This window comes from Clytia hemisphaerica, unplaced genomic scaffold, assembly GCF_902728285.1.
Source record: "Clytia hemisphaerica strain Z4C2 unplaced genomic scaffold, Clytia hemisphaerica genome assembly, whole genome shotgun sequence".
In the NCBI taxonomy this organism is placed as follows: Eukaryota; Metazoa; Cnidaria; class Hydrozoa; order Leptothecata; family Clytiidae; genus Clytia; species Clytia hemisphaerica.
The window spans coordinates 528,422-543,166 of record NW_027103621.1 but is presented as its reverse complement, the minus strand read 5'-3'; the positions used below and the strand labels follow the sequence as shown (position 1 = coordinate 543,166).

At 35.0% G+C, this 14,745-nt stretch overlaps 1 protein-coding gene across 1 annotated transcript; it reads left to right on the top strand.

Annotated features, from left to right (window-relative positions):
* The first annotated feature begins 3,994 nt into the window (after window positions 1-3,994).
* Window positions 3,995-11,255, top strand: LOC136802390 (zinc finger protein 816-like). The gene is made up of 4 exons (XM_067059128.1): window positions 3,995-4,280; window positions 6,342-6,540; window positions 6,955-7,170; window positions 8,756-11,255. The coding sequence occupies exons 1-4, from the start codon at window positions 4,095-4,097 to the stop codon at window positions 9,358-9,360; spliced, it is 1,206 nt and encodes a 401-aa protein (XP_066915229.1). The 5' UTR covers window positions 3,995-4,094; the 3' UTR covers window positions 9,361-11,255.
* Window positions 11,256-14,745: the final 3,490 nt, after the last annotated feature.

The window sequence follows — 14,745 nt, the reverse complement described above, 5'->3', positions numbered from 1 at the left end:
TTTCACGTGTATAATGAAATATTGACAGTAAAGCGTTGCTCATCGGAGCCGAAAACAAATTTTGTCCCGTCCGTCACACCAACATTTCTTGCAATATATCTGAATCGGTTCAATATAAGCAAATTATCTTTAGGGTGTTTTTAGTCCAAGTTAGGGGAAGCAAATACATCATAATGTTTTTTCAATTTCAGCTTTTGTTTGGTTAGGGTGTGCCTCAGAAGTTGATGTCCCGTCCGTCACACCATGTCCCGTCCGTCACATAAAAGTTTTAAACAAACTTTGAAAAATTTTTTTTTTTACGTAGGGCTCCTTAAAAGGATACTATAATGCAGAATCAACTAAAATTATGTCTATAGGTTTGGTTTTTAACTGTGTATAAGCCTTTAACTGGTATTAGGTAGTTGATTTTCAGTATTTCTGCTCATTTCTAAGGTGTTTGTGCATTTTCTTGACTTTTAGTGATTTTCTGCATTAATTGTAACTAAATCTAGCTAATTGTACTTCTTTGTAATGTTTTTTTATATATTTTCAGCAAAAACTAATAGAAAAACTAATAAAAGAATCAAATTTTAATAAATTGTTCCATATATGCAAGAATCGTCTGTCACACTTTTGATTTGGCTATCTCTTCCTCCTCGATTTGACTGGCTTCACTTTTGATTGTCCCAAAACTGTTATATCTATAAGGTCATCATGTATTGAGAGTTAAACCATGCTTATCTTTGCTATTTGTTCAAAACAATAAAAACTGTGTGTGATTTCACGATTTCACGATTTTGTCCCGTCTGTCACACTTTTTTTTAAATTTCACAATATTAATTTGGATCTATGTACTGACCAAGTTTCTACATTGATATTTAGTACTTATGTAAGAAATTAATGCAGATTTTTTTTAGTTTAAGCAATTATATTTAGTCTTAGGGGTCAAACTTAGTTTTTCACTGAAATAAGTAATTTAGTCGAGAGGGGGTCTTCAAACAATAATAACTTAAAAAGACGACAAAAAAAACATGTTTTCGGCTGACCGTTCCAGAAAGTAGACATAATTTGCTAACTAATTCTATAAAAAGTTAACTTTTTTATGAACTTGAAAATTTAAAGTGTGACGGACGGGACGGTACAAATTTGGCGCAATTCACCCTGCTGTGATCTTGTTCACAACAATCAGGGCTACCCTAGCTCTGAAAATCAAAGATTGTGAATGAACGAAGATCATTAAAGACTTCAGGTTTTTTGCAATGCATGCAAAGGTGAATAAATTCTTTTCTACTAAGAAGAAAAAAACATGTAGATATGTTACTTTATCATTTATATAGATATTAAATTCTGAATTTTATTTTTATACATTTTTCCTTGCTGTTTCTTTTGTATTTTGGGAAAATACGCGACTTCCGACGCCCTAGCTAGAGTCTAGACATTAGAATATAGCTAAGCAGAAGGGGGGAAAAGGGGATTGAGGGGATTTTTTGCTTATTTCTGCTGACATCACCAAAATTTCAAAAATAGTTTTTTTCAAAAGATCCATTTTGTGAGATACATCTTTGGTTAAAGTTTGAATAGAATTGAATGAACCATTCTTGAGAAATTCAAGAGATTTTGCGCTTGATTGAGGTTCAATCATCATGCATGTTGTTGTCTGCCAAATATCCAATTATGTTAAATGTTCCTCACATCATTCAGTATAGCCCTAAAATCTTCATACAAAATTTACAGGAAACACTTTTTGGACTTTGTACCCAATGCTGTACGTGAGCACTTAACCTTTTGAACCCAAATGCTGTAACATATTGGCAATGTTAGCTTTTTTTATGTCGGCTCATTCCTCGAACTGGGATAAAATGGTAGCACAGATGTGGCAGATCATTTTGATGGTAGTTGTTTGAAAGTTTGCAAGGATCTTGACAGAAAATATTTTGTTTGATTGTCAAATGAGTTACAAATTTTGTTACATTTGACAAATTGATGTTTGTGAGTGCACATCATGGTGTTTTGGTTCCTGTTGAAGATTCATTTTCTAGTTTTCATGTTACCAGTAGCTCCAGGGGGGGTCAGTGTACCAGAAGGTGGCATGTATCCTGGGGTGGGTGGGTGTTTGAGAAAAAAATTTGTCATGTACTACCTGTGTACTATAATTGGGGTGTTGGGTCCAAAATCGATTTTGATTTTTACTACCTGTGTACCAAAATAGGGGTGTTGGGTCCAAAATCGATGTTAACACTGGTTAACAGTGTGGAAACAAAATGGTTCAGAAATTATCTGCTAAAATAGAAATGTAAAGTTGTTCTACCGGGTGCACCAAAAAAAGTATACAGGTTTGTCGAGATATTGTGAGCTTCAGGATTTAATTTTTTTGTTCATTCTTTTTTTATCATATAGAGGATGCTCTAACTTGAATTTTGAGCTATTATACATTAAATTTGAAAAAGCAGTTCGAAAGTTATTTCCAAAAAACTAACTTTTTTTCCATGTCGAAATTTCAAAAAATCATTAAAAACAGCAATCACGCTATAAATAAGACAAAATGACAAAAAAACAATTTCATTGTTTCTTTTATTCTTTTTTCTCTTATCTTATATTTTGCCAACAGTTTGCCCATCTTATTTGCACGTCATGAACATTTCCAACACCATCAGACTCAATGCAGACCCAAATTCTTTGAAGAAATAGTCGAGGAATGGTGATCTATTTTTTCAAAAATTTTCTCACATAGCATAACATCAAAACCTTGGAGATTTCCAAAAAAAATTTTCAGCTTGTCCAAATATATTATCTTACATGGGAATAGCTTGTTTTACCATATTCTTAAATTCCGTGACGAGTTTTGATGAACACAGTTGCATTTTTTGGTATTTTTATGTGTAAACAAGGTAAGTGTCAAGAGAAAAGTTTGCTCGCTGTTTTTGATGGTTTTTTGAAATTTCGACATTAAAAAAAAGTCAGTTTTTTTGAAATAATTTTCAAACTACGTTTTCAAATTTAACTTATAATAGCTCAAAATTCAAGTTAGAGCACCCTCTATACAATAAAAAAAGAATGAACAAAAAAATTAAATCCTGAAGCTCACAATATCTCGACAAAGTTGTATACTTTTTTTTGGTGCACCCGGTATTATAAATTGATCAAGCCAAGTTTGTCCAAGATCATTCTTCCAAACTTCTTGGAATGAATTGAAATCCTACCAGATCCCACTGAAATGAAGGTTTATCGAGTCAATGTAAACATTCAAACATTTGAATTCAAAGATTCAACATTCGTACATTAGAGGTGCCAAGTCTCACGCATTGGGTGTGAGACTCATGCATTTCTACATGGTCTCACGTAATTTTTGAAAAGTTTGATTTCTCACCCATTTTGGATTTTTGAGAAAAATTTTCCTGTTTTTCTGATTTTGGGAAAAAAGTTTTCCCAATTTCCCGATTTCCCGATTTTCCGAAAAAATGTTTTCCCGATTTCCCGATTTCCCGATTTTTAGAAAAAAGTTTCTCTATTTTCCGGATTTTTCAAGGTAGTACCCGGTAGTAAATGGGGGGTATGGGGTGGTTTTGTTTTTTTACCAGGTACTACCTGGTAGTAAATAGGGGGTATGAGGTGGTTTTGGGATTTTTCCATGTAGTATGGTGTACTTCAGGGGTGGGTAGTACACATACATGCCGCCTTCTAGTACACTGACCCCCCCCCCTGGTAGCTCTTTTTAAAAGCTTTAGAGCCAAACTGTCATTTGTGTTTGATTTCTGTTGATAAAGTTTGATACCCGTTCGATTATTTTTTGTATATATTGGCTGCAAACTAATTTGCATACCACCAAAAATCTCTTTTTCTAGTGTAGCCTCACTCTTTTCCTGATAAGCATACAAAATTTCAGTTTCAACTATGTTTTGCTCCATTTATAGAAACGAATTTTTTAGATCCCCACTGAAAAAATTTAAATTTTCAACTATCTGCTTATGTAAAATATGTACTTAAAAATTTTTTTTTATGATATTATTTTAGAGATTAGATTTTGTAAAAGAAAAAAACAAAAATTATTTATGGATAGCTAAAATTCAAAAGATCAAATCAACTTTTCTAATGTTTGAAAGAGAAGCTAAAAAATCATGAATGAATTTGAAGAAGATCCACCAACAATGGTTTCAATTCCTGGTAAATCGCCTCCAAAGGCGGTCAGTCCACTACTTGCAGAAGAACCAGTAACAATAAGAGAGGAGAACAACCAAACTTTTGTTACAGATTTATCACAAATGGAAGGAGGACCTCCTATTGCTTATTATCCTCTGCAAACAGTAGGTTTTGAAATTATTGTATTGACTGGTCAAGTGGTTGATAACTTGAATCAGTGTTTTGGACTAATAAAATTAATGTAAATTGTATAAATCCCAAAAGGAATTTTCCTTGACCCAGTACTTAGGTTATTTTACACATCACTCCGAAACAGATAACATCATTTCATCCACTAAATACCGTTTTTGTATTATATTTCTTGTAACAGGGGGGGGGGTACCAAGACAGTGTACTGGACCATAGGGTACTAACTTGATTTTTGGATTTTTTTCCAAAAAATTAGACCACCACCCTTTTTAGTACACTGTACTAACTTTTTTTCACGGTTGGGGCTTTAACACCACCCTTTCAGTACACTGTGCTAACTTTTTTTCACGGTCGGGGCTTTGACACCACCCTTTTAGTACACTGTACTAACTTTCTTCCACAGCCGGAGCTTTGATACCACCCTTTTAGTACACTGTACTGAGGTTTTTCTTTAACTAGATTTATATTACCACCCTTTCAGTACACTGTACTAGCTGTTTTTTCGATCCGATAAGTTTAGAAACCACCCCTTATAGTGCACTGTTCTAATTTCTTCTTGGCCAGATAAGTTTAATTGCCAGCATATACAAAGGTTTTGAAGCATTTTGCTAAGAAAAGCACCAAAATAAAAAAGGAAAGATTTGAATATTAAAATACTTGAATCCTCATATAGTACAAACACTGAAACAATTAAACAGACAAAGCAAAGTCAATCAAATACAGTGAAACTAGCTGAAATTAGCACGTCAAAACACTCAAAACCAACTTTGAGTTATTTCCCTTCTTGTGACTTGATTTCTGATTGTCTGGCAAGCTGTAGCAGTTTTTCTTTTTTGAAAAATAAAAATAAAAGACTTAATAACATTGTACACAAACTGAAACGGAAAATCTTTTTTATCAAATGTAATATTATACAAAATATATAAAAAGGTGCTTTCCCTGTAAAATTTTATAAAATATAAAATTTTGAGGTAAAATTTGAGAAATTTCAAAAGATTTTGCCCTGAAAGGGCAAAAAAATTCGAAAAATTACACTATAAGGGTCGCTTTTCAGCCAAATTTTTCCTGCACTGTAAGGGACCAGTTTTAGAGACCAGATTTTTGGCCGAACGTATGGTCGTTTTCACCCCCTCCCCCCGGTGATTTCACTTATATACAGATTTTTTTCAATTTACATCAATCCAACAAGTTACTAAAAACATAAAACAATAGAGCGGATTTTTTTCAAAACTTGAAAGCTTCGATTCGAACGTTTACACAAATTCTTGTTGTTGTCATAATGTAGATAGGGCCTTAAAGAAAACGTAAACAAGATTGAACTTAAGGCCGGTCTCCACTTGCGCATGCTGCGAATCTGAAACAAATCCAATCAAGTAAACAGGAAACATTGGGAGAAAATAAGTGTACCAATTTGTATAGCTTAACCAGCCTTAACTTGAAGGTCTCGGACCAGCTTGGACCTGGCAAATTAGGGCAAATATACATGGGAATTCACTGGGTTTGTGTGTTTTTACCATGAAATTAGTACAATGTACTAACTTCTCAGTGTGTATCAATTCAGAACACCAACCTTTCTAGTACAGTATACTAACTTTTTCATTGTATTTTTCTCAGAGGACCACCCTTTTAGTACACTGTACTAACTTTTTCATTGTATTTTTCTCAGAGGACCACCCTTTTAGTACACTGTACTAACTTTTTCATTGTATTTTTCTCAGAGGACCACCCTTTTAGTACACTGTACTAACTCAATTTAACCTAAAAAATACACCACCCCACCAGCTATGGGCCAGTACACTGAGTCGATACCCCCCTGCTTGAAATCCAAATTAAAAAGTTTGGGTCAAAGGTTAGTATAGAATTTAAGATACAGATAAATGGTTGAAATGCCGTGTACAGGAGGCTACATCACATCTGTTAGAGATTTTTAGCAAATAGATAAATTTTGAATTTTCTGCGATTATCAAGGCTACTTGGGACAAGATTGGTGTTTAACCAGGTTTGATTTCATCATAAAGTATTGTTCGTTTTCACAGGCTCCTGGACAACCTATAATGATGGCAGCTCACACCTCTATGGGTGCCACGCCCATGTTTCCACCTGGCACGCCCATGGTACTTGTACCTGCATCGACAGCAATGAGTCATGGTATCCGCCCTGTTTTTATGGCGCCGCCGCCTGAAGCTTATCAGCCACAACACGCATGGAAACAATTTGCTGGTAAAATGGAAATTAGTAAGAAGCTGTTTTTATTTTGCTTTTATTGGGATGTTACTGTAGAAAGAGGACATCCTTCCCCTTCCATAATTATCCATCCCTATTAAAATCCTCCGACCTTAGAAAACGCCTTCAATTTTATGGGAGGACAGTGCATCCTCGCATAGTAAAACGTCTGACAGTTTTAGCATCCACACTACGAAGCCAGGCATATTTCCCCACACTATTGTATCAGAACATGATACCCTCCGAATTCCCCTCTCATATGGCATAGGTTGTGTTTTCAAGGCGACCTGAAATGTGATATTTGTTTAAAAACTAATTCTTTAACATGATATTGTTGAAACTTGCGTTAAATATTATTGCCGTGAAAAATGAAAAATCACTTTGTAAACTTAGTCTTAACTTCACGTATCTTTTGTGTTTTTTCAGGGCGTCCTCATAAATGTGATATTTGTGGTAAAGGATTTTTCAGTGAAAAACAGATACTAAAACATATCAAATTACACCAGGGAATACCAAGAGCTATTGGACAGACACCAACAACAACTAACGGTGGTGTTAGTGACGATGATAAAACATGTACTATCTGTGATAAAACATTCACGTCTGTGAGCGCGTTGAAAGTCCATCTTCGAGTACATACCGGTAAGTGATTATACCACAGATATCTTATTATAAAACACTAGATAGAGCTACTTTGTATTTCCCCAAGCAATGACAGTTGAAGAAAAATAATCTGTCTATTTATAAAAAGATGGTGCATTTTTTTTGCTTCAGCTTGGGACGAAATAGTTCCATCTATTGTTTTATGATATCTGTTGTGCTCACTCTTTCTGGATTCTGAATTCTACTGTATCTCTTTCTAAAATTTATAAGTCAAAAACTTACCTCTTTTATTAAAGGGACATAAAAGTACTGACGAAATTTGTAAACAAACCGTATGTAACGTGGTTCGAGCAATGTTTACATTTTTACTACTTTTATGTCTTTTTAACGTGAGGTGATGTGTGTTATTTCATGTTTTTCGATAATCGATTATGATTCTCTTCTTATTGGAAGCTTTATCCTGGTTCGTTTCTGTTTGGTTTTCTCTGAAAAGCGAGCTTTTTATGTTTAGTCTTAAGAAAGTTGGTTTAAGTTGTGGATTTTAAACCGAAGCTTTATACAGTGAATAAAGTATCAAGTTAATCAAGAAATAGTTTTAATCTTTAACTTATTGCTACACTATGTGATTTATTAAAGTGTATTATGACCCGGTTTCTTGAAGTAAAGTGTATAATTAAAAGTTTAAGTTAGTTGAACCTCCACAAGCTTGATTGGGGAACTAGCCATTCTTTTTATTTGTGTAGAATAATGAAAAAGATGCAGAATAGCTGAAGATTCTCTCAAGAGACGAGAGAAATTGTTTTTCCAGTTATGGAGATTAGAGTCATCCTTACCACCGTCATACCTCGGACAAAAGCTAAAAGGTGTTTAACGTCCCTTCGTTTTGATAGCATGTGGAAACCACTCTCAAGTGACTTAGTGTTTTTTTTATATAAGCAAGTATTCCAGGCTCGCATTATGCTTAGCATTCTATTGTTCTCAAACAGTAGAGTCATTGCTTAAGTACCAAAAACTGAGCCTGCATATGCTTTTAAACGTTATGTTTGTAAAAGAAAAAACATTACTTTTAATTACGCTGGCATGGTTTCCACTTGGTACTGAAAAAGATCGCACACTTAGAGCGAGTGGACTTTATATCTCACTTAAAGGTTTTATTTTTACATATGTGTTTCGTTTCATATCAGACACATATTTCATATCAGGATATGTGGAGATTTTCAGGCTGGAACGCCTAGTTAAAACGCAGGTCCCCTTGTGTTCATAGGTTGCAGTCATGTTAAGTGGAACTTAGATAATCAGTCTTGGCGAGGCGTAACCTTTAATGGTCTGTGCGCACAGTGTTCGTTTTCTTGTTAGAAGACAGTTAGATTAAAGAAACTTTTTGTAAAAATCTCCGTGTGAAAGAAAAGAATTCATTACTTCGTCGGACGAAAACAAGCAAACGAACGATTCTTTTATAGAGATGCCTTGGAGTTTTTACAAGATACTTCACTAATTGGTCATTTAAAGTGATAGAGATGACGCGTTCTTTAGAAAAAGTAATAAGATTCTTTTATTACATCTTAACGACCAACCAAATCAAATAAGAGCTTGTAAAAACTCCAGCTTGTCCCCTTTTATACAGGCGAACGTCCGTTCAAATGTCAAATTTGCCATAAGAAATTTACGCAACTCGGTAACCTGCAATCGCATCAACGTAACATGCATACGGAAAAGAAAGTTTACGTGGTCCAACGTAAAGAAACGTCCGAAGAAGAGGCGAAAAAAGTGACGGCATCCGAGGTAGTCGAATCAAGTTTAGCCGGTCAACCGAGAGGTCAGTTCCAGTGTAGCATATGTGGCTATTTATATCATAACAAACAAACACTTTTAGCTCACGTCCGTATACACTTAGGTGAGAAACCGTACCAATGTGCGAAATGCGGACGCGGTTACATGATGACGTCACATTTGGAATCCCACAAATGCGTAGTGGAAGGGTTGTTAGAATGTGAAATTTGTAAGCAGAAATTTAGGACATGCGCACAGTTGAAAAGACATTTAAGCACTGATCGCGATTCGGCGAATCACCGGTGCAATTCCTGTGGGAAAAGTTTTTTTACACATTGTGGAGTGGAAGTCCATAAAGCTAAACACAAAGAATTGGAATGTTACATATGTGGTAAGAAATTTGTACGTTCAGATAATTTAGCAGGACATTTAGCTGTTTGTAAGAAAGCTGAAATGTGATTTGTGATATGGTGGTTGCTCGATTGTTTTTTTTGTTCAGCATTTACTTTTAGAGGGCATTATTAGGAACTACCTTAAAAGGGAAATCATTTTTATGGGAATAACTTTCGCGGCTTTGTCCGTTTTGATCCAAAACGCAAAATAGTTGAAATAAAACATCTATCAGCAAAACATCTGGAGCAGATTACTTGTCGGGGCAAAAATAAGACCATGCTCAGACATTACGATTCCGTTACTAAACGAAACGAAACGGTTCCAAAACAAGTGAGAACGTCAATATTCGAAACGTTGAAAAAGACGTCATTACAAAGAAAAACGGATCGAAACGGTTTTGCTCCACTTTTTTCATCGGGACGGAACTGCTCCGTTTTCTTGCTCCGAAACGTTCCGAAACCAATATGAACACTTTCGATCCATAACGAAAATCATAACGGAGCGAAACGGAACAGTAACGTGTGAACATGGTCTAAGTCGGGCAAAAGTTTGGTAACTTTGGTCCTTCACCTTGGTCACTGTGCAAATATTCCGGTCACAGTCATCGAAAGAATAATTTATCTCTATCGATTTGTTCAATCCTCAAAATTTCGGTCGCTTCTGCTCAAATTTTGTTTTCTCGAGAATAGGTCGGTTAGGTAAATTGTAATATTTTGTTCAAATGTAAATAGAGAGAAATTGGATTTTATTTTATTTTGTATATTTTTTTGCATTTTCGTTTTGTTTGAGAGGTTACATAAATTAAAATCCATTCGTTTTGTAAGCATGTGCACTCGCTTTTGCTACGATGTGGAAACCAGTCTCTAGAGAATTAGTCTAATTATCCTGACATGGTTTCTACCGTTGAGTTTAAAGCCCCGAAGGGGCAAGAGTAGAAACTTTTTGATGGGAAAGAAGCTACTTAATTTCCCATCCGGAACGCCCGCACGTGGTTTTTAAACAAACGCCGGATTGAAAGTAAAATCTATCGCTAGACTTCAAAATATACAGTCCTCAAAAACAAAGGAGCCGCTAGATACAATCCGTCGTCGTGATTGCGTGGCGTTCTAGGCGCGTTCTGGATGGGAAATAAGTAGCTTCACTTTTTCTTGCCTGAGAAAGGTTAAAGATTCTACTTTAGCCCTTCGGGCTTTAAACTCAATGGTTTCTACACGGTAGGAAAGTGCACACTTAATGCTTTAGCTGGAGTCTGAAATATTGTAATTAGAGATGGTACTACATGGAACTTAAACCCTTTTTGTGCCGACTTCTGCATTTGCCGACATGAGCCTTCTCGACTTCCTTGCCTAAAATCTATCAATTTTTCTAAGATTTTCTAATAAAATGTCTAAAGTGAAAAAAAAATTAATAGTGAAATTAAATTATCTTCGAAGCAACATCAATATTTTTGGCTTAAATATCAGATCTTATTCGCGAAATGAAGTTAAAATTCACTCCAAAAACCGTTGCCATCGTTGACATCTGGAAAATAAGTCGAACCGTTTTAAAAAAGCTTGACACTAAAAGGGTTAAAGGCTTTATTTTTACATAAGTGTTCCCGTTTCATATCAGACACATATTTCATATCAGGACATTGTCTTCCTATTGTTATTGTGATGATATAAGTGAAAAAAACTTTTCTTTTCCTTTTTCTGACCAATCTTGCTCCACATTTGTGTCAATTCAATGTGAAAAAGCTTGTGAATGGAAATTGACGAGTAAGCAAACGATATCACTCTTATTTAAAAACAAAACCTTTAAGTAGAGGTGTAAGTCTCGTCCTGAGTGTATTAGATACACCAACCTCTCCATTCACGATTAGTCAATTTGTTATTTTATTTTTTTAATGCAAAAGTTAGTAGAATATGTACATATTATAGATTCTTAAAAATGGGGAATAACAAGAATTGATGCTTATTGTATGTTAAATTTGCCAAATTATTTGTCTCGATATCATTCTGATTTATGCAAATGCTCCTTATAATTAAATTATTCTAAAGTATAGGTTATCTGTCTATATTTAGGTCAATGCTGTCAGATTCTATTTAGTAGACAGTACTAATCATAGAGCAATGGTCGAATGGTCAAGGCGCCAACGCCGAAAACCAGGGCCCGTTCCCATTTCGAATCCCTGCTCCTTCCAATGTTACGTTCAACTCATAGATACAGTAGCCGGTTTCGGCTGGCCGTGGGTCCCTTGAAAACATTCGAAAGAATGTTTAAAAGTCACGGTTTACACGTTTTTTTATAAGAACATCCAAAATCTTTGAAGCCTTCGGGTGTGCTTAACTTTTGAGTTTTTAAGCCTTAAAATGTTTTTAACTTGTTCTTATTTTGACTACTTTGTGAATATTTTTGACCATTTTCCTAAAAAATGTGTTTTTGAGTCTACAAAGCCTTAAAATGTTCTTAACTTGTTCCTAACATTTTGGCCAGCGAAGTCTATGTTCTCGTATAGTTTGTTCTTATAAAAAACGTGTACTTGGCTATCCACAAAATATCCAGCTGGCACATAGCGTTTTTTCAACGTTCCTCTAACGTTATATGGACGTTGTGAACATTAGTTACACGTTGAAACAACGTTGTGTGTCAGCTGGGTACATCGACGTTATCTAATTCTAATCATTCTAGAGCTTACATGCCACAGCGGACACGCCTTTATGAAGCAAACAGGATATTTGTTATGACTCTCTCTTTGTCCAAAATTTTAATTACTTCTTTCCTCAAATGTACGAAAAGGCGATTTAAAAAACAACAATTTATGTAATTACCTTGGAACATGTTAATTGTCGCTTATCTGAGAAAATGCTATCTATTGGACTATTTTTGTTATAAGCATTTGTAGATCAATTTTAACACTAACACGCAGTAACACTTTTGAGTTTACTGTATTTGTCGCACGAGTTTTGATAGATCTTAGGACCTATTTCAAGCTATTTTTTATCTATGGAAAGATAAGTGTCACTGGAAAGCTAACTTTTAGTGACCCAAATTCAATACCAGCCAAGTCTCTTAAATTCGAATCTCTATTAATCGAACTTAAAATATTGATTCCATCAGCTGGGTAGTGGTATAAATTACTCTCTATAATCCGAATCTTTCTCTAATTCGAAAAAAATTCTTGGTCACTTGAATATCGAATTAGAGAGAGTCAACTGTAATGAACATTCTCAAAGACACGTGGCACTCCAAATCTGAGTGCCTTGGAACCCTTTCGTTCAAGGGGAGGGTATGAGGGTAAAGTTTCTTTCAAAATTCAGACGTTGTAAAAACAGCTCTAAGAAGTGTCTGGAAGAAAATGTTTTAAATTATTTATTCTATTTCAATGAGAAAGAGATGGTATTCTAGGGTATTTTTCACATAGCTGATTTTCCTAACGTTTTCTCAATAGGGTCTGTGACACGAGGGTGTTAAGTATTTTGTAGATCGTCCAAAGACGTTCCCATGTGGCCTATGTATGGGGATGATGGGCATATATTTCCCATACATTTCTTATATCACTCATTCTTTGGCCAATAAAAAGTTTTGCCAGGCCTTAGCAGCGGACCCCCCTCGTGAAAATGTCTTCAAATACATTCAACTTTCGAATGAAATTCGTGTGGTTAGCGTCCTAGAAAATTTGTCACGGGTCCTAAGGTCCCCCCCCCCTACTAATATCCTTATAAAAAAGTCCATAAATCTGTTTTTATGACTCTATTACATTTTCCATTGCTCTCTCCTTCTGTCAACTTTTTAATTACTTCCATTACAATCTTTTTCCTACGCTGCCCTTTTTTATAAGAACATTGATAGGGAACGGTTGTTCTTATAATCTAGACACATCGAGCCTAAAATTGGTATTAAATTAATAGCTTTATAACGCTTTATACCCTAATTTACTAATTTAACCCTTTATTTGTCTAAAGTTCAGCCTTTCAAGAAAGTCTCAGCATTGTTCTTACATTATTCTTATCTTTGGCATTTTTGAACCTCATTGTCTTTTATAAAATTTCTTATATAAAGAACAACAAATAACCCAGCAACTCCATTAATTATGTCTCGTTGAACAAAAGATTCCTTTTCTTTGATTGGTATAAGAAGCTTGTTTTAGTATGTCAATCTTTTTTGATTGCTTTTCATTGCATTTGCAATTCGCTCTCTCTCCCAGTCTTTTGTCATTGAGATAATGACACAAAAATTTTTTGAATCAATTTTTTTAGCATCATCCCTTTGACGTTTCTCTCTTTCTCTCTCTGTTTTTTAAAATGCTCTTGATGCATCTTTTTTGCTGGCATTTTCTTGGTGGACTTTTGTGATACGAAGTTGGTGTCCAACGTCGTTATAACGTATTTCTAACATTCATGACTTCCGTACAACGTTAGATGAACGTTCATACAACGTTGTGTGCCAGTTTGGTTTTCGTCCTTTTCATTCCTAGGGAGCCTCTCTCCACTTTTATTCTGTGATTAGTAATTAGCGAGTTTATGTATTTGCTCTTTTGAAAACCGCGGAGTGACTGAAGCGATTTGGAATAACTCGCAGTTTTGACTCGCAAAATCGAGGACGGTAAAAGTGCTTGTGTAACGTCGTCCTTAGTTGATCAGGATCTGGAAAAGTTAGAAGTCAACCATCTCCGTCGCAGAAAAAAACACATACATAAACTCGCTGTTGTGTCCAATTTTCTGGCAAATACATGTTTTTTATTATAAGGAAAAACTATCTATAAGAACATACGATGGCCAAAATGTTAAGAGCAAGTTAAGAACATTTTAAGACTTTGGGTACTCTAAAATACTCATTTTTTTAGTAAAATGGACAAAAATGCTGAAAAATGTTGAAAATAAGAAAATGTTAAGAACATTTTTAGGCTTAAAAACTTAAAATTTTAGATGTTCTTTTAAAAAAATGTGTAGCTAAGGTCAAAACTTTTGTAACTTTACTTTTCAACAGAACAACCCTTTCATCCTAATGAAGATAGTAATGTTATTCGTTGACTTTCATGTATCCTTGAAAAAAACACAACCCCCTTGTCATAAAACCCATTTGAGGCCCTTACCTTATACCCTTTAGGGCCTTTTTACCCTCTGGAGAAATTGTCTCCGCTGCTGAGAACAGTACATAAGTACTCTGAAACCCATCCACATTGGAAAACTACCCCAGACTCTTATCCCTACTGGCATTGAAAAAAACCTTTTATGATTAACGGGTCCAAAGTGATTCTTTGCTAACTCATTCTTTTTCGGTTATGCCAGAAGCAAATGCCAAGCCTTAGCCTATTTTGAGAGGACCAAACTCTGTTAGCTAAACGACAATTTTCCTTCAGTTTTTTTCCCTATCTATCTAAACATCATATCTTTCTACCTTGATTGTCAATTAAGGTCAGGGTGGGACACGGCAAATTTTAAGTATTTATTTACAATTTATCGATTTTTT